This window comes from Juglans regia, chromosome 4 (assembly GCF_001411555.2).
Source record: "Juglans regia cultivar Chandler chromosome 4, Walnut 2.0, whole genome shotgun sequence".
Lineage (NCBI taxonomy): Eukaryota > Viridiplantae > Streptophyta > Magnoliopsida > Fagales > Juglandaceae > Juglans > Juglans regia.
This window is the reverse complement of record NC_049904.1, coordinates 30403242-30423246: the sequence shown is the minus strand read 5'-3', so window position 1 is coordinate 30423246 and position 20005 is coordinate 30403242. Positions and strand designations below refer to the sequence as shown.

The window sequence follows — 20005 nt, the reverse complement described above, 5'->3', positions numbered from 1 at the left end:
GAATCTAATTTTAAATTGAGTTTAATATTTATATATTTAATTTTTAAATTATTAAATTTATCTCAATTTAAAGGAAATTTTTATACACTATATTTCATCTCACTAAGTATAATGTGACATATTTATCACTATTAAATGATCATTTATTATATTTTTTATCATCTAATAGTGATTAATGTGTCACATATTACTTAGTATGATCAAAATAATTTGAAAACGTGGTGTATAACATTACTTTAATTCAAAATCTCTTTATATGTGAGACTTGCAACGTTTTTCAACTCTATACCTATTTACACACGAGACCCATAATATTTTTTAACTTTTTATAAATATATCTAAACTCATATTAATCTTAAAATATATCTATACTCATCTTAAATAGACCTTACAAAACTCATTTCACAAACATAACATACTACTATTTATAAAAAAAATTAAATTAAATTAAATTAAATTTAACATCCATCCAGACCTTCAAATACAAGTGCGCATAATTCATTTTTATTGGATCGACGTGGTTATTATTTTCCTCTAATCAAGTCAATGCTACATCATATGAACCAGAAAGCCAGGGATATAACATTTACATGATTACTATATAATTTATCTACGTGATAATTATTATATTTACAATACAGATCAAAAACTTATTGGGCAGTTCGGAAGTTCACCACGGCCTTCTCTTCCTGAGAATTCATACATTTCTTATCTGTATATGGAGAGCTCTCTCTCGAACACTGGTTTAGATTCGATTTCAATGAAAAAATAAAACGGAACATCTAACAATATATCTTCACAGACCAATAAATGGATGAAAAATATATAAATCCTGCCTTCTTGTTCTTACAAATATTGTATTAGCTGGTGGTAGAAAGTCACTGTAAAAAGCTAAAAAAAAAAAAAGGGTATGAATTTTTTAAAATTTTATGTTTTATAGTTCTTACAACAATAGATATTGTATTGACTTTTTGGCAGAAATTATGAAAAGCTCTGAAAAAAGTGTTGAATGGGAATTTCAGGAGGTCCCAATATGAAGAAATTTTATGATCCACATTTTGTATGGGAATTTTAAGGATTTGTTTGGAAATATATATCATATCATCTCATTTATAAACATAGTTTAAATATAAATATTTTTAAATTAATTATTATAATTTTTTAAAATTTTTAAACAAGAAATAAAAAAATAATTCAATTTTTTTAAATCTTTAAATAAAAATAATATTTTAAAACTATATTTTAACAATATTTTAATTTTATAATATTTTTTATTTAATTTTTTCTCTCATTTTTTAAAACTCAAAAAATTTTTAATTTAAACTATCTCACTATTATTTATAAATTATATTATTATTATTTACTAAATTATCATCTCACTGGCACGAATACTATTACGAAACTTCCGTGAATAAATCCTAAAATTGGAAAGACGTTGGCCCATGTCCCACGGCAAGGGGTCCGGACGAAACGGTCTGCTCTAAAAAAAGTCACAGATCATTCAGATTCATCTGCTTCACAGTCAGCGTGAGGAGAGGGAGAGAATATCGTCTCCCACGTTGAGAACGGGAGGGAAAGGACCGGAAGAGAAGAGAAAAGATATGGGGGTTAGAGGGGAAGAGAAAGAAGCGGAGGGAGTAATGGCCACGGACTTCTTCTGGTCGTACACGGACGAGCCCCACGCTTCCAGGCGCCGCCAGATTCTCTCTCAGTACCCACAGATCAAGGACCTTTTCGGCCCCGACCCCTGGGCTTTCCTCAAGGTCCTCTTACTATCTTCTCTCTCACTGTCTATCTCTCTCTGTATCACTCCACAATTTGAATTTATTATTTTCGCGGTTGTGTGTTTTTCCCCGTTGGGTATGGATCTGATACAATGTGGTTAAGCCATGAGTTTTATTGGGATGATTTATGCTTAATGTTTGTTCGTACTCAAATTGGACTTCTGGGTTTCGTTTCTTATGCCATTATATCAGTCTTATCTGTCAGGCTTTTGATTGTTTAGAATTATATTTGACGGTTTCTGCGAGAATATATTATTATCAATTGACGGTGCAGTTTTAATCCATTTGTTCATAATGTTTGATGAATCTCAGAATCTGCATTTGATTATGCTTGTAATTTTGGATCTGTTTTCTCTAATATATGTTCTAAGTCACGCCATGGATTGCCATTATTAAATTTCTCCCATTGAAAATTTAGTTCACTTTGGATCTATTTGCTGATTGAAAAATTATGAAAACTATGCCACTTCCGAATCCACCAAATTATGAAAATTTTCGAAGGGTTTAATGAGACCTCATTGTATAAGTGCTTTCTGTGCTCGTATGTCCTATTTTATCCTCTATCTTGTAAGAAACAAAAGAGTAGATCTGAGATCTATGCGTTCCAAGAAGTTCTCAAGTGCCTGGTTTCCTAAAAGCTTTCTCAATTTTTGCATTGATAGTTTCTCCTTTAAGATTTTTGTTTTTCTTTATAGTATATTGAGACCTACTTGAACATGTCAGCTATTGATATCAAACTTTCTGTTTCATTTCCTTTTAATTGTGGTGATGCAGGTTTCGGTTGCTGTTTCGCTTCAGCTATGGACTGCTACTTTTCTTCATAATGCTGGCTGGCTGAAAATACTGGCAATTGCCTACTTCTTTGGCTCTTTTCTCAACCACAACCTATTCTTAGCCATCCATGAGCTCAGCCACAATCTTGCCTTCTCAACTCCGGTCTACAACCGTTGGCTTGGGATTTTTGCTAACCTCCCTATTGGTGTGCCGATGTCTGTCACATTTCAAAAATACCACCTTGAACATCATCGCTTCCAAGGAGTAGATGGCATTGATATGGACATCCCAAGCTGTACTGAAGCCCATCTTGTGACAAATGTTGTTTCTAAAAGCATATGGGTCATCTTCCAACTCTTCTTCTATGCTCTCCGGCCTCTATTTCTGAAACCAAAACCTCCCGGTTATTGGGAGTTCATCAATTTATTTGTTCAGATAGCCCTTGATGCAGCCATGGTTTACTTTTGGGGCTGGAAATCTTTTGCCTATTTGATTCTTTCCACATTCGTTGGGGGTGGGATGCACCCAATGGCTGGTCACTTCATTTCAGAACATTATGTTTTCAAGCCTGAACAGGAGACATATTCTTACTATGGCCCCCTGAATCTTATGACATGGTGTGTGGGATACCACAATGAGCACCATGATTTCCCCAGAATTCCTGGGAGCAAGCTCTACAAGGTGAAGGAGATTGCACCGGAGTATTATGAGGGTTTAGAGTCATATAAATCTTGGAGTCAGGTCATTTACATGTATATCATGGACCGGGCAGTTGGTCCGTTTAGCCGAATGAAGAGAAAGGCAACAAAATCTGAATAGTTCTTTTATTCTATACTACTTGTTCCATATTTTTTGTCCTCCCCTGGATTGGCAATATTTATTCTCTCTAATTTGCTATTATGTATAACATCTGTGTGGAGTGCTGTAGTTGTAGGCTGAAATGATCTAGTTGTTTGTTTATTCGTTGACAATGCAGAAGTCTTGTTTATTTGGTTTATGTTGCCAATCCGTGCTTTCTTTGACTGGTTTGATTATTTGTAAAATTGAGCATATTTTTTCTGCCTTTTATTTATGAAAAATTCTACTTGCAAGCCGATATGGAAAACACACATTCCACACCACTTACTTGTCAAGATTTGATTTACAAGAAAAGTTTAGAGGGAGATTTTTCTGCTATGAACTTCCTAGACTGCATCATAAGGAAAATAGAAACAAACATTAACATGCAAGTGTTACTTATACATTGTTACATCCACTAGAAAAGCTCTAGGGGCACACATTCAACCAAAATTTCATCATCTTCGCTTGTATCAGAGTCCTCCACCTAAACGTCAAACTCGCCATCAAATGCCAAAATGATTACTCCCTCTCTCATATGCTCCTTACAAGAAAATCTTACACTGGTCTCTTCACTTGTTTGCCTGAGAAGGCCATAATATAACCATTAAAAACTTATTAAAAAAAAACAGAAGAAATCATAATGCCCATTGAAAAAAATTGAAAAAACAAAGGAGTAAGCTATGGGTTATGGAAGTTGAGAAGGAAAACAGAAAACTTACATTCCAGGTGTTATAATTAATGGCAGAACGAGGATCGGACAGATCCTTAACGTAAGGTGGAGGTTGAACTTTATTGTTTACGAGCGGAAGCCTCTCGGGAGCATAATCCCCATCAGAATCATAGTTATAATAGGATGGCCCTAGAGTTCTCAGAGCTACTGCCAACAGAATCGAAAATCCCTGCAGGTGAAGGACATGTGCATTCAGGTCTAAGGAAAATATCTTTGAACAAGCTGGCTTGAATGGCACATAAAAATGAGTCCTTAATTGCATGTTGGTTATGGTTGTGTAATTCTGAACCATCACATTTCCCTGTAAAAATAAAACATCTGCATAAAAGCCTGACTGAATACGTCCTGCCTTTTCTTTTGTTGATAGGCAAAAGGAAGCAAATTTAGTTCAACTAGTGCAGTAGACTCCATAAATATACACAAGCACACTGCACACACGGTTTAAGAAAAAACTGAGACCCTTCATCTTTTCTTGCGCAACCACATTAAGGTCAATGTATTACCTGAGCTAAGATGATCATAAAGCCTATCCATTTGCAAAAACCGAAGTTTGACTTCACAAAATCTTCGAAATCATGGAACCTCCCAGTTGGATCCTCAGGCAAATCCTGAAGTAGATTGTCATAGCAGTTCAAGTTGAGAAACAAATTTACATGTCAAATGTGGAAAAGAATATTTGGGAAGTAAGTATGACAGCAATCAAGATAAAATCACCTTCTCCCAGTCAGAATTCAGGAGTATATCTGCTGACATTGCAGTTTCCAATAGTAGAAGAAAACTGATAATCACCACATACTTTGTTGATTTAAGGCTAACAATATTAAAGAGGCATGAGCCTGAAAGTGGGGACACATCTTGCACAGAAAACGAAGCTACTATATATGGTGTTCTAGATCTAATTTCAATGAAAACCATACATATATCATGTTTTCAGGAACATGAACCCATTGACAGTTAAAAATCACCTTAAAAATTGACTTTCGAAAACATTTTATTTAGGGATTCACTTTTAGTCACAAAACATGCTCCTATTATCTGCACAAGGATATTCAATAATTGAGAAGGATACACAAGAGAGGCAATAACCGTGTGCACTATCGGCAGCAATATGGCCTAGGCAAGTTATCACACCCATGGTAACACCAATTCCAAGAAAAGTGTACATGAACCTGCAATTTTCAAGACAGATTATACTGCTAACTGAGCATCAATAACAAGTAAATCGGACTCGTTTGGATTCGTAAGTGATCTCAGCTCATCTCAACTCATCTCAGTTCATCTCAGCTCATTTCAACTCATCTCACTACTATTCAGCAACTTTAACTCATAAATCTCACTACTATTCACAACTCATCTCATTACTATTCACAATCCATCTCAGCTCATCTCAGCTCATCTCAAATCATCTTCGAATCCAAACGTCTCTAAGTTTCAATACTCGAAAGATATTGAACAAATAAATTCTTCTGAACATTAGTTTACCAAAATATTGATCAGCATTCATTGTTGATGTAATCACGGAATGAAGGGAAAAAGAAGTATATCATTCTTATGGGGTGAAAGTTAAGCTTCTGCAAATAAAATCAATCTAAAACCAGTGCAGAAGCAAGCAAGAATCTTATAATGCCATTGTTCCAAGATCCCAGAAACGATATTGGAGCACTAAATTCACTTGAAGAATGACTAGACAGGCTAAGGCAAAGACAAGGAAGAATGACAAAGAACTACCTTACCATGGACAAGTAGAACTATAATCAACATAGGATGAATCTCTCTGCCAAACTCTAATCATCCAACAACTATACAGAATCAGCATAATCCCCACAATACCCATAGCGGAATTCGCAACTTTCAGCAATGACCTTAGGCAAGTCTTCGCAATACTTCCCATTGTGACAACCCGGGGCCAACTTCTCAAGTCCTCTTGGAGAAAGTGAGGAACACGGTATTGGAAGATTTACAACCAAAATTAAGATCGAACTTGGTTTATGTACGAAAAGCAGACACAGACAGAACTTGGTTTATTGATCAATATTATTAACGACTGTGTTGATTCATAAATTCTATTTCCAAGCACATATATTAATACATTAAACATACCACCGAAGCCTATTGCATTAATTAATAAAAAAATATCTATGCTTGGACGTTTTTATAATTATAATAGGTCTCATGATAGGTGACGTCAAATATACCGACTTGTAAACAGCAGAACTCTATACAATGTTACATGTATCTTAAAGAGATTAAAATATGGGGACTTGTAGAGACAAAAATTAAACTCCCTCACAACAGTTGCCCATATAGTAAGGACAAAGTTGGGGGGTTTTGTTAACTGGTGAAATGTTCTTTCTTTAAGAACTTTGGTGCCACAAAGCTAGTGTAGAAATCATGAGAGGAATGATGGGAAGAGGTAGGGAAATTTCTTAGAAACAAGGTTCTCTCTGTCCTTTTATATTTTTGGGCCTTAGAGGCTTCTTATGCTGGTGACATGACCATCGATATCATCTCCTTTTGTCTCGACGCGGGATGAAATTTCGTCCCCTCAATACCGGTCGAGCCGGAAATAAGCGAACCCAAATGATGATGAAAGTATGTGATGTTTACCAACAATTTTTAATAGACAACATATGAAGGAAGAGTTGCTGTGGTGTAGTGGTTATCACGTTAGTCTTACACACTAAAGGTCCCCAGTTCGATCCTGGGCAGCAACATTCTGATTAACTTCGATGTTTTTTTTTTCTTTTTTTCCTTCTTAAATCCTAGGAAAATTGTAAATTTAATCTATTAAAAGTTTTTCCACTTCTGGCATTACTCATTTTCTTAGATTTTCGATCAACGTCCCCTCATCTTCAAGGTGCGAGGGAAGATGCAAAAGATGGATAAAAGGAGCCATGGCCGGATGAATACTATCCTTCAAGTGTGCCGCTAAATTTAATATTTATGCAAAGATGCCTGAAACGATTCGAAACTAGACAACTAGTGGTGATATTAGTTTGCAACATATTGCTCTTTTCTTTTATGTTTTCTTTATGTTATAAACTTGTAAAAGCAGCAATAAAGCCAAGGGCCTTTCGCTAGACGTGGCTTGTTTGTATCCACCCTGAGCTTTGAAAAAGTATTGTAGACAAACTTTAATCTGCAACATCTACCAAAGAGGCAGCAACATCTGCCTTGCACTCCATAATCATAATGGCTTTGATTTTCTCAAGTAAGTCTAGCTATTAATGTTTGTTGTTTTAGGTATCTTTGCACATAAAGCAAGATTTTGTTAAATCCTAGAAAAGTTTTGTCGATAAGACTGCTTGCTAGGTGAGATATTTCATATTTGTCAGTAAAATCAAACCTTTTTTTTTTTTTTTTTTTTGTCAACTAATTTTTCCTTTCATCTGGCATATCTCCCTTTGTCATGCATGATAATGCTATAGCCTTTTTCCCATCAAAGACCTATCGAGAACGACGGATGCAGAAATTTTACCTTTGCCAAAGACTACATAAAAACGATGAAGCACACAGCATAAGACGTATATAAATATAAAAACACAATCTCATTAAACTAGGTTGGACGGAATTTATATAGGATGGGGCTAGTCCAAAGTCTATCATAATACAGGTGGTTATTTCTGAAAAAATAGATATGCCAAAATTTCTACCTGGATGAAGCATGATTGACCAAATATTCCTAACATGAAACTTGGTACAAAATCTATCAGTTACTTCTCTGTCTCCATCAATATTGAACAGGGACCCAAACTGCACTTTGGTTACCCAGGGTATGCTTATAAAAAAGGAATGAGTGCCAGTTGCTAGGTGATATGAAGATTGAGGAACCCAATGAGGAATAAAAAAGATGTACTTCATCAGTTAACAGAGAGAGCCTAAGGTAGAACTGATCTGAACTTATGTGGCAAAAAAGATGTTCCTGCAATGCTCACCAATTTGTTAGTTTCTGATATTTTGTCAGCAACACTATGCCTGGTTTCTCGTTATGCAGAAGTGCTAAGTACGTCTTCAGCCGTCACATTGGGATCAACAGGTGGTCGAATAGGCTTTGGGACAGGGGGAGGCTTAGGTGGCCTGTTCGGACGAACTTTATCAACTTCCTTTGAAGGAATATCAAACTGCAAAGTAAAATATATATCATTGAGTTACTACGGTTAAAAAAAGATACTTTAATCCAGTGAATTCGTGCATCAAATTTATAGGAATACACTAGCAAAGTAGTGCACCGAAGGTCCAAAATAAATTGATTCTCTAGTAATGACCAGAAATTGGGAAATTAAACAAGAAAAACCCCAATCCATCATCCCTATATGTGTGTAATTAAAATTTAGAATCATATAAACTGCCAGTTTATTGTGCATCTCTAGCACTCTTAATGATGGTGATGTGAGTGGAAGAGAAAATGAAACGAGTCCGGGGAAGAGGGGGGTAGAAAAGTTGTTTAACTGCCACACAAACGATTGTGACCGAAATCCTTACAAGACAGAAACCACTGAATCAAACTAGGGGTACATACCCATGTCCTTCTTCAATTTAAAAAGCCAGATCTAATCAAATTCATCAAGTTCACATCATTACTGGTGAGACCATAAAGCCCATTGACAATGCAAAGCCTCCTTAATGCGACTTTCATTGTTCTCATTCCTAAGAAACAGGGGGCATCAACTATTGAGGACTTTCGTCCAATAAGTCTCATTAGTAGCATTTATAAGATCATTTCAAAGGTTCTTGCTAACCGGCTTAGTATGGTGCTAGAACCTATTATTTCCAAGTCCCAAAACGCATTTATTCGAGGGAGACAAATTCTTGATTCGGTACTCATTGCAAATGAATGTTTGGATCACAGACTACGGGGGGGAGGTTCAGGTGTTCTTTGCAAGCTTGACATGGAAAAGGCATATGATCATGTGAATTGGAAATTCCTTCTATATCTACTTAAGAGGTGTGGTTTTGGAGATAGGTGGATTTCATGGATGAGGCACTGTATTTCAACCGCCCGGTTCTCAGTTTTAGTTAATGGCACACCTGCTGGTTTTTTGATAGTTCGCGGGGATTGCGGCAGGGAGATCCTCTTTCTCCCCTTTTATTTGTTATAGTTATAGAGGCTTTAAGCAGGATGGTACAGGCTGCTGTTGGGGGAGGTTACTTGTCTGGTTTTCAAGTGGGTAATGGCTCAAGTGGTTCTGTTATCATCTCACATCTTCTTTTCGCAGATGACACTCTAGTCTTCTGCGAAGCGGATAATAGTCAGATCCAAACTTTGCGAGCACTGTTACTCTGTTTTGAAGCAGTGTCAGGGCTTAAGGTGAATCTTGGCAAGTCTGAGATGGTTCCTGTGGGTGCGGTTTCTAATATCCATAGTTTAGCACGCCTTCTGGATTGTAAGGTGTCTTCTTTTCCAATGCAATATTTGGGGCTTCCGTTGGGTGCAACTTTCAAGAATAGAGCTGTATGGGACGGAGTGGTGGAGAAGGTAGAGAAAAGGTTGGCTGGTTGGAAAATGGTGTATTTATCAAAAGGGGGCCGCCTCACTCTTATTAAGAGTACTCTCACTAATCTCCCCACATATTTTTTATCTTTGTTTTCTATGCCTGCAGGGGTGATGAACAGAATGGAAAAACTCTTTAGGGCATTTTTATGGGGAGGTTTGGGAGAGGAAATGAAACTTCATCTAGTTAGATGGAGTACAGTTTGTGCCTCAGTTGTGAATGGGGGGTTGGGAGTGTGTAACTTGAGAACCTTTAATAGAGCTCTTTTGGGAAAATGGCTTTGGAGATATCACTTAGAGGGGGGATCATTGTGGAAGGAAATTATTGACGCTAGATATGGTGTCACTGGGGGTGGTTGGTGTTCCAATGAAGTGAGGGGGGGCTATGGTGTGGGTTTATAAAAGTTTATAAGGAAAGGGTGGCCATGCTTTGCAAATCATATACGCTTTGTAGTTGGTGAGGGTAATCGAATCAGTTTCTGGAGGGATGTGTGGTGTGGAGATCGAGCATTGGAAAGGGCTTTTCCGGGATTATATCGTATTGCAGTTAACAGGGAGGTTTCAGTGGCGGATGTGCGACTACTTTCTCATGGCTCGTACCAATGGAATATTCTTTTTATTAGAAATTTTCATGATTGGGAATTACCTATTGTTTCAAACTTTTTCAGCATACTACATTCCTTGGGGACTTCAATAGCACAGCGAGATAGATTGAAGTGGAGGTCTAAAAATCACAAGATATGTATTGTTAAGGCGTATTATAACATCTTGACATTACAAGAGCGTACTCCATTCCCTTGGAAGAAGATTTGGTGGTCCCATGTGCCTTCTAAAGTAGTTTTTTTTGTTTGGACTGCCGCTCTTGGGAAGATATTGACTACGGACAACCTGAGGAAGAGAGGATGTATAGTAATGGATTGGTATTACATGTGTAAAAAGAATGGAGAATCTGTGGACCACCTTTTATTGCATTGTGAGGTAACAAGGGTGTTGTGGGATGAGATCTTTCACAGGGTTGAAGTTGCTTGGGTTATGCCTATGAGAGTAGTGGACTTGTTGGGTTGTTGGAGAAAGCTGTACGGTCGTCATCAAGTGGCAGCGCTATGGAAGATGATTCCGTCATGCATCATGTGGTGCATTTGGACGGAAAGGAATGAGCGTTGCTTTGAAGACAAGGAACGCACAATGGCCGAGATGAAGAATTTTTTGTTACACACTTTAATGTGCTGGTTTTCTGCTATTGTATTGCATGGGGACGATGTTCATGATTTTTTGTCTTTAATTTATCGCTCTTAGAATGTATTTAGGTGTTCTTCTGTATACTCTCTTTGTACATAGGCTATGCCTCTTTCATTCATATATATAATATTGATCTCTTACTTATCAAAAAAAAAAAAACAACAATGCAAAGCACAACGTGCATGCAAAAGTTCATGGGTGACAGGCATTAAGAAAAAAATGCAAATGATCCAGTGCCACTTTTGTACAAAGAACCAGCCATCTAATAGAAGTGCTGCATCTATTAATCTTCTGCAAAAGAATTCTTCAGTGAAACCAAAAGCTCATATCACCGAGAACATACTAACCTTGTAACCACAGCCAGATACGCAAGCACGAAAACACTCCTGTATAGAGAAATGATAAACAATCTATAATAAGCGTGTTCAGCAATGCTAATGTTCTTTGCTTCCATGTCATGCATTTCCACAATTTGAAAACTAAAAGAATGATTGAAGAACATCAAGTACAACTACAAAGTTTTTAACCAGATAAATCCTATATTGATAATAACAAGTTGTCTAAAGAATGACATTATTGTTATAGAAATGCTAAATTCCAACAGTAAGTAAAGCATTTTTATATACGAAGTACTTTTATATTGTGCAATCTTAATACTGGCTTTCTCCTAAAATCCAGAGCCTTCGTATTCAGCATCAAATGTAACTTCTTTAACTTGTAAAATAAAGCATTGGATCTGTTAGGTATGCTTTATTGAGCAGAGCACCAAGTACAGTAGGTTCATAAAGCCATCTTATCTGACAAACTTGTGTATATTGTGGCTGCTGAAGAGCTCTAATTAAGTGTAGTAGTTACAAATTCCAAGAGAATGATAACCAAAATATAGAAGGCATCTGAGTTGCTGGTGTTGTAGAAGAAAGATGCAGAGTGGACAGGTTGTTTGGGTCAAGGTGACAAAGGAACATTTCTTGCAAGAAGTTGGGACGGGTTAACAATGCATTTCCAAAGAAAGAACAAAAAAACACCCCAACGTACAATATAAGTCATCCATTTTTTTTAAGATGCACAATTAACTTCACTCAACTGTCCTTTGAGCGATCTCCCAAATCTGGGCACCACCAGGACACTCCAAATCTATAATCAATTGCCATGTCACTTCAATTTACATGATGTCACTCAAACCCTCTTCTTCTTCTTCTTTTTTACTTTTTTGTTTTTGACAAGTACTCAAGTCCTCTTCTAAGGCCCACAAATTACTTTAATTTAGAAATCGCAAGAGTTCAAGACCAAAATTTCCAAGGATTTTTTGTGCCTAAAAAAAGCTCTGAACTTTAGATTATAGGAGTGAAAGAATGCACAGTACCGTAACCAAACAACTGAACCTTTATATAATCTGTCTTTCATTAACATACCTTCTTTTTTAAGTGTCAGTCATTACTATTACCACATTATACATGTGTTGGTGTATCTGGAGTGAGAGAAATGCTAGATGTTTTGATGATCATGAGAGAACTTTGGCTGAGCTTAAAGCTTTCTTTTTTAAGTCATTGTTCCTATGGGCGGGGGCTATAGTTTGTAACGGATCTAGTGTCCATGATCTTCTCCTTTCTATTGTAACCTCTAGCTAGGCTTTTTCATGTATACTTCCTGTGTACCTGGGCCTTGCCTAGTTCTATGAATACAATATCTTTGATTACTTATAAAAAAAAAACTATTACCACATTATACTCCACTAGTCCCCTGCCCCAAAGTCAATCGATTGCTTTGAAATTGCGAATTTAACCAAATGGAGATGTCATTGGCCATTACCTACCACAGTACTAATAAAAATATTTTTTTTCTTTTTTGACAAGTAAAAGGAGTATTAGTAAAAATAACTTAAAATTGAATTCCCATTTGATTGAAAGGTACGATCACAAATAAGTCCACGCTAACAACCAAAGAAAAAAACAAAAGAGGATAATCACCAGGCAGCTTAATGTGAACTGTGAAGGCTTTAACCATAAAAGCAGTATAAGCGCTAAAATAAATCGCAGCATTCGGGGTCTTGAAAAATAGAAAGGAAATGCAAAAGAACCACAGGTGATAGAGAAAGTGCCTCTGAGTGGCTGGCAGCTCCAGGAGAACGGTCAATGTAGGCACTCCACTGGCGGTCCTTTAATACAGGGTCCTTATAGCATAACTCATTGCACTCCTCCAAGCCTGCAATGATCTTATCATGTGAAGCTTATAAACAACTATAAGAAAAATTGGACTCCTGGCTCCCCAAGTAATAAATGCACCTTTTTGTGTTGGTAACATAACTCTTCAAACCAATTACATACTACAAATCAACGTTCAATAGATGGCTCAATCACTCAACTGAGAAACGGCAAAGCAAAACTTAACCAAGAGTGATTTTTAAAGGCATCAATTTCAAGGCACCAGTTAAGTCAAGCACTGATGGAATTTGTAGCCCAGTGTTTCTCCCCTTTAATGGGGAAAGTCCAGGGCTCAATATTATCTAATACATAGAAAAATTCTGGAATTTAAAGGACTAAGCCCATATAGTAGCTGTAATAGCCCAAACAAGCTATATGTAATTGATGGGGAAGTAATTTAATTTCTGTTCTATTAGAGGGGTGCTTGTACAACATTTTGTTTTTATAATGCCCTCTAGAGATATTGTGGTGACCGTTAAAGCACATAAGGGCATATAGGCAGTTTTGGTTGGACTTTGTGAAATATTAAGGAGACATTAGTTGGCAGTTTGGCAAACAGACCAAAAATGCCGTAAGCCGCCCCTTCTCCACTCGAGACAAGCCTGTTGGTCACCTTTGTGGTTTGGGTTAGACAAGCCTTGCTTTCTGTTTTGGCAGGGTTGTGCTCTCGAGTTTGTATTTTAGATTCCTTTGTTGTGAGTATGAGACACTAGTGCATTGAGGCTGCCTTCAAGAATCAAGATGCTTATGTTTGTCGTTTTCTATCTCTTTGTATTTGTTAAGACTTTGAATTATCATGTATATATTCAGAGATTTTCATAGACTTGATCTTTTCTTGTTCTTAGGATGCTTTTTTACAGGATTAGTTTGGTTCATGCAAATATCTTGTCAAGTTTGGCATTAGCACACCAGTAGACAGTAGCCCATTATTTCCTAATGAGAAATGATATTTGTAGTCTTAGGAGTTAGGATGTGCAAACCCCGCGCACCCCCTTTTAAAAAAGTAAGTAAATCTGGGAACCACATAAAAAGGAATTTCTAGCAATGATATGCTGATAAGTTCCAGAGATGAAAACTTTCAAATCTGACTTGAAATGAAAAAACAAAATGGCTGATTCACAAGCAACATTGACACAAAGAAGAAAGTAAAACTTACATTCTTCCCACGTCTCTGCATCAGCATCACACCCCTTTTTGCAAAATACTCGCCCTACAATAAAAACCAAGCAGGATACAATCAGAAATTTTTTATATTAAAAGAGCAATGATTATTGTGGAAAAAATCAAGAACAAAGACTTCAAAAAGATTATAACTTGAAAGCAACCCACCCTATGCATTAGATTCAGATATTGGTGTGATTAAAGATAGACTGAAGGTTTGATAGTTTCAAAGAATCTTGCATGAAGCAAGACAACTGGTGGATAGCCCCACTGATAGAACAGCTTGAATTAATTGCTCAGCTCATGCATGATTAGATTTCATAATAAAATAACATAGATGGCTGTGAATCACTGCTAATAAGAAATGAACACCCACATATCCATCTTTTTTTTTTATAAGTAAATGATTGTATTAATAGAATAGGCATAGTCCAAGTACACAATATGGTATACAAAAGGAAACACCTATCTAGGATGAAGAAAAGGAAACAAGAAAATCATGTAGGTCTAAACCATTAAAATCTATAGCTATGGCCCATAGGAATAACATTCTAACAAAAAATGATCTAAGATCTTCAAAAGATCTCTCCTTATCTTCGAACGTCCTATCATTTTGCTCCTGCCATAAGCACCAAAATACAAAGAGGAACCATCTTCCACACGGCTTTGATTTGTGGAATACCTCCTAGATTTGTCCAACAAGTCGAGAGCGCCTCTACTTTGGCAGAACCTCTTATCCATCTATGACAACCGCTGAAAAGATCGATATAAGAAAAACTACTTTCCAACTCCAAAATGTATATAGGCTACACTGACCTATTAAAAAATGCTTAGGCTACGTCTTTGGGATATAATCTGGGAAACCGGGAAACAAGATTTTGGGGAGGTGCGGGACATTGGCAGTAATTGTGTCAGGTTGAGGTTGTATGGATGCACTGCAATTGGATTGAAGAACAATCGATAAAGGGAAACAAAAGAGTAAAGGAGCAATTGAATATTCCTTGTTTTGGTATGGATGAATTATTACCATTCGAGTAAAAATGGAAAAACAAAGAACAAATAGTACTAGCCAAGGGCGAAGCAATGACAACACAATGGATTGGAAAAGGTCAAAATGGGTAAAGCATTTTAGAATTCACCCAAAGAAAAATGAAATTTTAACCACAGTGAATATTACAAATAGGTTGCAAACATTCTAAGAAAGCAAAAAATAGAATTAAATCAGATCATCATTGTCTTGACTCCTTCCATAGGCAACCGATTGAAAGCCATGTTCTCTTCGATGGAATCTCTTTCTACTTCTGATACCTAACTAATAGAGATTAGTATTCAGATATTGAGAATTAGCTTATAAGTCTCTTTCTACTGCTTTTTTTTATAAGAAAAATAATACATAGATAACTTTATTAACTCACTTCAAGGTTGGAGCAAGACCCCTGTACAACATATATGATTAGAACTCCTACTCGCTATAAAGTCTCTTCCTACGACTAACATTTTGTCTTTGAGAACTGAAGAACTTACCATATATGCACTAAAGTTTATATTTCATACAATTGGGTTCATAGTGAATCCTACCAACAAGCTCACAATTCAAATTTCATTGCATAGCATCGTTCAAAGAAGGCGAGAGGGTTTAACTACAGCCAATGCATGCACTAACATGAATTTCCCATGAGAAAGGGGAAAGAGTTCATTAATGGCCGCCGAGGGTGCTCCTTTGTGTTAGCATACATTGCTCTGTGCTATAGATTTAATGCATCTACACTCAGAGCTTAGCATATCATTTCCTTTTTTTTGTTGTAAGTTGACTTATAATTGTGTATGCCAATTCCTAACCCAAAGCAAAATTGGACCATGCGCCCTGTTGCTCACCTAAAGAGCAATCCGATGACAAAAAAATGGAATGGAAACTCCACAAGGAAGAAAGGGGCAACCAAGTTTCTGCTCAGACATTCATGACTGGTACTAAATAAAGAGATATTTAATAAAATTATAATGTCAATAAAGAAACAAATTAAGCCTAGTACAATACACATTAACCAAAAAGTTTTATAAAACTACAGATCAATTCTCAAAAAGAAATTATGAAGGTAGAACTCAGAAAGCGAATTACATGGAATCTGCGTCAGCATTGCATACTTGTTCGTGCACTCTTTTCCGCAAGGCGGCGCCCACTGCTGCGGTATCATTTTTGTAACACTCTCGGTCTTGCTCCCCTCTCTCGCTCGTCTGCGCTTGTGACCGCTTTCTCTCTGTCAATGATCGCCGGGGGGGAGGAAGAAATGTAGCAGCGGAGGAGATGGGCGCGGTTTGTTGCGAGAGGGAAGTTGGGACTTGGGCCCAGTTCGATCTCCGACCCCACGAGCCCCATAATTAAAATCCCAACCGCCCCACAATTAAAATCCCAACCCCTATCTACCCGTCGTGTCGTTGCACGATTTTTATTTTTATTTTATTTTTTAAAAAAATTTATAATTTGTAATTTTCAACGCAAAAAATAAATCTTTCTTTAAATACATCATTTTTCATTTCAATTTTCGTTTTCTATGACGCGCGAGGTTCACTTGCTTCTTCATGGACACGTTGGAACCCACCTACCCCATCTGTCCTTTTCTAATTTGTGATTTTCCTATGAGAAAAATATTTGATATTTTTATTCGATAAATTATATTTTCACCTATAAAGTGTGGAAGTACTTTTTTAAAAAATATATAAAAATAAAAAATTTATATAATAAAAATTAATTTTTTAATAATATAACTTTTTTTTTTAAATGAATAGCACTTGCCAAACCTATAATATCCGGTATTACTTTTTGGCCACTAGTATTAGTCGCTAGTACAATTTTTTTTCTTTTCAGTTTTTTTAATATCCTTAATTATTAAAAAAATAAATAAAGATAACTTTACTAATAATGAATTTATTAATTATTAATAAAAAATAAAAATAAAAATTCAAAAAGTAACTTTTAACGATAAATTTGAAAATCAGGTATCAATATTTCTTATTTTTTTATTTGGAATTAAAACTCTTCTCAACTCATCTCAACTCATTATTACAACTTTTTCAAATCTCAATACAAAATATAATAAATAATTCAACTTTTTCAAATCTTAAAATAATAATAATAATAATAAATAATATTCTAACAATATTTTATCATCTCAACTCAACTCAACTCAATTCATTTCAACATCCAAACACAACCTTAGTGTTTGAATGTTAAAGTGAGTTTAATTGAATTGAGTTGAGATGATAAAATATTATTAAAATATTATTTTTTAATATTATTATTATTTTAAAAATTGAAAATTTTGAATTATTTATTATATTTTATATTAAAATTTAAAAAAATTATAATAATAAATTGAGATTAGTTGAGAGGAACTAGATAACCAAACGAATTAGTTCATCGCTCTGAAATACTTTCTATATTTTTTTCGTTGTTTTTGCGTTTTTTCTCCCTGCGGATGGAGCTCGTATTAGTAGCCAGTGGTCAAAGTTCAAACACGCACGCAGGGCCGCAGGCATGTGACACCGTTGGTGCGTATGCTTTGCACACGTTGCTAACCTCTCCACCATAACTTTTTTAAAAATTATATTTACCATTCTCACGTCTCACTCTGCATATAAATTTTTAATTTTTTCTTATCAAAAATATGATATATGGATAATAAATAAAATAATTTAATTAATTTAAAAATAATAAAAATAAAAATAAATAATGTATATAATGTGTGAAGATGATTAGTAAAAAAACTGACTTTGTATAATTATTTTTTATTATTTATTTTGTATCAATATACTAAGAGATGAATATACTATTTAAAAAGTATTATAGTCATAAAAATATCTCATAAAAATAAATTTAAAAATTGACGTAACTTTATATAATACGTTAGATCTATTTTATAATAAAAATAATTTTATAATCTAATCTATTATGTCAATTTGTGTTTGAAATTAATTACAAGATTGGAAAAAAAAAGCTCTTATAACAAGCCGGACGAAAAATTTTAATTAAAGTAATGGTCTAAGCTCTTCCTATATACATTATGAGCTATTTTCAACTACCCAAGTCATTTTGTATGGAGTTATGAGTGCATGTTTGCTAGATTTTGATAGGGACAATATGGATCTAAACGTAAATGTATTGGGTTAATTGGTCTAAAATGTGTGATTTTAAATTGTATGAAGGATTGAGTTTTTGTAATTTGAAGATTTTTAATCTATCTTCGCTCGCTAAACAATGGTGGAAATTGTTGACTAACTCTGATTCTTTCTTGTACGAGATTTTTAAAGTCAAGTACTTTCCACATACATATTTTCTACAGTCTAATATTAGGTGTAATCATTCCTATGTGTGGCAAAGTAGTTGTACAGTAAATGATATTCTCATTGAGGGTTGCATTTGGTGAGTTGGGAGTGGTGAAAGAAATAATATTTGGAAGGTTTCAACTAGTTTAGAGTCTCTTGTGTCTCAATCTTCTCTGTTATTACCTTTGGAGTGACTAATAATATGTTGTTTCATCATTTTTCTAGATCTTAGAATGAAGCTTTGATAACAAATGTTTTTCCTCCTTTTGTGGCCAAAGAAGATTGTTCAACTTCCACTGCATTCTTGGACTATTGATGAGCTTGTTTGGGTGGCAATAGGAATGGTCAGTATTATGTAGAATCAGGGTATCATTTTGCTTTGGGATTGTTTAAGAATGGTGGACAAATTCAAGGCTAGATCTTTTATTGATAGAACGATATTGTTTTATCATATGTTTTATTTAAAAAAAAATGACAAAATGACTTCGTTTTAGGATAAACCTAACCCCTCCCCCTGCACATTCTCTCTTTCCCCTGTCCCCCTCTGTCTCTCTACCCTCTTGTTCGTTGCTCTTCTCTTAGACTTTCTCTCCCTCTCGGCACGTCCTCTTATTCTCTTCCTCATCCTCGATTCCTCTTCTACTTTTTACTTTCCTTCTTTTTGAAGCACTCGACGCTCATGACTGTGCCGCCGTGGGAACCTACGACCATTCATGATTGTGGGTTTGCAAAGGGAAACACGATCACGAGTGGCCACTGTCATGGTTAAGAGGTTCTTTGTTTGGTCATAAATGTTTTACTAGCTTTATTAGTTTAGTCATAAATGTTTTACAAGCTTTATTAGTTTAGGATTTTTTTTGTTGTTTTCAAATTTGTTTAGGATTTGTATTTTGTCATTTGTTGTGAATTTTGATTTTTTTGGGTGTTTTCCTGTTGTCTAAGCTGTAGATGGGTCTTGAAAGGGGGCAATCCCGCCTTGGAGGGTGCATGCAGCACCTATAGTTTGTAAAAATATTATTGATTTTTGTACTTAAATAATAATTAAGTAATGATTAAATGAAAATGTTGAAATTTTAAAAATTTGAATTTGAAAAGTAATTTGTGTTTGATTGATGTTTGAGAATAAAATTAAGAAAAATTTTAAGAATTCTCGTGATATCCAAACATGCTCAAAGAAAATCCAAAACTGTATTTACCAATAAAAAAAAAAAGAAATGTTTTTGAAATATGAAGAATGTGAAACTTTCGTCTCACAAATAATTATATTAATTTATAATTACATAACATAGAGGTATCATATATGTTTAAAAGATGAGAATACCTGGTGGCCGGTCGGGCTGTTTATTGAAGAATAACAGCCATCCAATACTGATGCGCCACGTATGTAAGTTATGAAGCTTATTTTGAAGCTGTCTACACCCGATACAGCCCCCGAGCCTTCTTCGTCTTCCCTTCCATTCCTTTC

The 20005-nt window shown here is 35.4% G+C and overlaps 3 protein-coding genes and 1 non-coding gene across 5 annotated transcripts; 2 read left to right on the top strand and 2 right to left on the bottom strand.

The window, feature by feature from the left end:
- The first annotated feature begins 1444 nt into the window (after positions 1–1444).
- LOC109011517 (sphingolipid delta(4)-desaturase DES1-like) lies at positions 1445–3566 on the top strand. Its single transcript, XM_018992767.2, has 2 exons — positions 1445–1763; positions 2559–3566. Exons 1-2 carry the CDS (start codon positions 1602–1604, stop codon positions 3375–3377), a joined length of 981 nt encoding a protein of 326 aa, XP_018848312.1. The 5' UTR covers positions 1445–1601; the 3' UTR covers positions 3378–3566.
- A 30-nt stretch (positions 3567–3596) lies between these two features.
- LOC109011519 (tetraspanin-19-like) lies at positions 3597–6194 on the bottom strand. 2 transcript variants are annotated; one of them, XM_018992768.2, is made up of 6 exons: positions 5862–6192; positions 5198–5297; positions 4843–4923; positions 4632–4736; positions 4118–4297; positions 3597–3979 (listed from the first exon to the last, which is right to left on the bottom strand). In XM_018992768.2, the coding sequence occupies exons 1-6, from the start codon at positions 6017–6019 to the stop codon at positions 3968–3970; spliced, it is 636 nt and encodes a 211-aa protein (XP_018848313.1). In that variant the 5' UTR covers positions 6020–6192; the 3' UTR covers positions 3597–3967. The 2 variants fall into 2 exon arrangements, with proteins under 2 accessions (XP_018848313.1, XP_035544915.1); XM_035689022.1 differs by having other exon boundaries at positions 3669–3979; positions 4118–4429; positions 5862–6194.
- A 575-nt stretch (positions 6195–6769) lies between these two features.
- TRNAV-UAC lies at positions 6770–6842 on the top strand. The gene has a single exon. It is a non-coding gene; the product is annotated as a tRNA-Val (tRNA).
- Positions 6843–7657: 815 nt separating this feature from the next.
- On the bottom strand, positions 7658–16590 carry LOC109011516. The gene is made up of 5 exons (XM_018992765.2): positions 16337–16590; positions 14216–14269; positions 12957–13060; positions 11206–11244; positions 7658–8249 (listed from the first exon to the last, which is right to left on the bottom strand). The coding sequence occupies exons 1-5, from the start codon at positions 16410–16412 to the stop codon at positions 8115–8117; spliced, it is 408 nt and encodes a 135-aa protein (XP_018848310.2). The 5' UTR covers positions 16413–16590; the 3' UTR covers positions 7658–8114.
- Positions 16591–20005: the final 3415 nt, after the last annotated feature.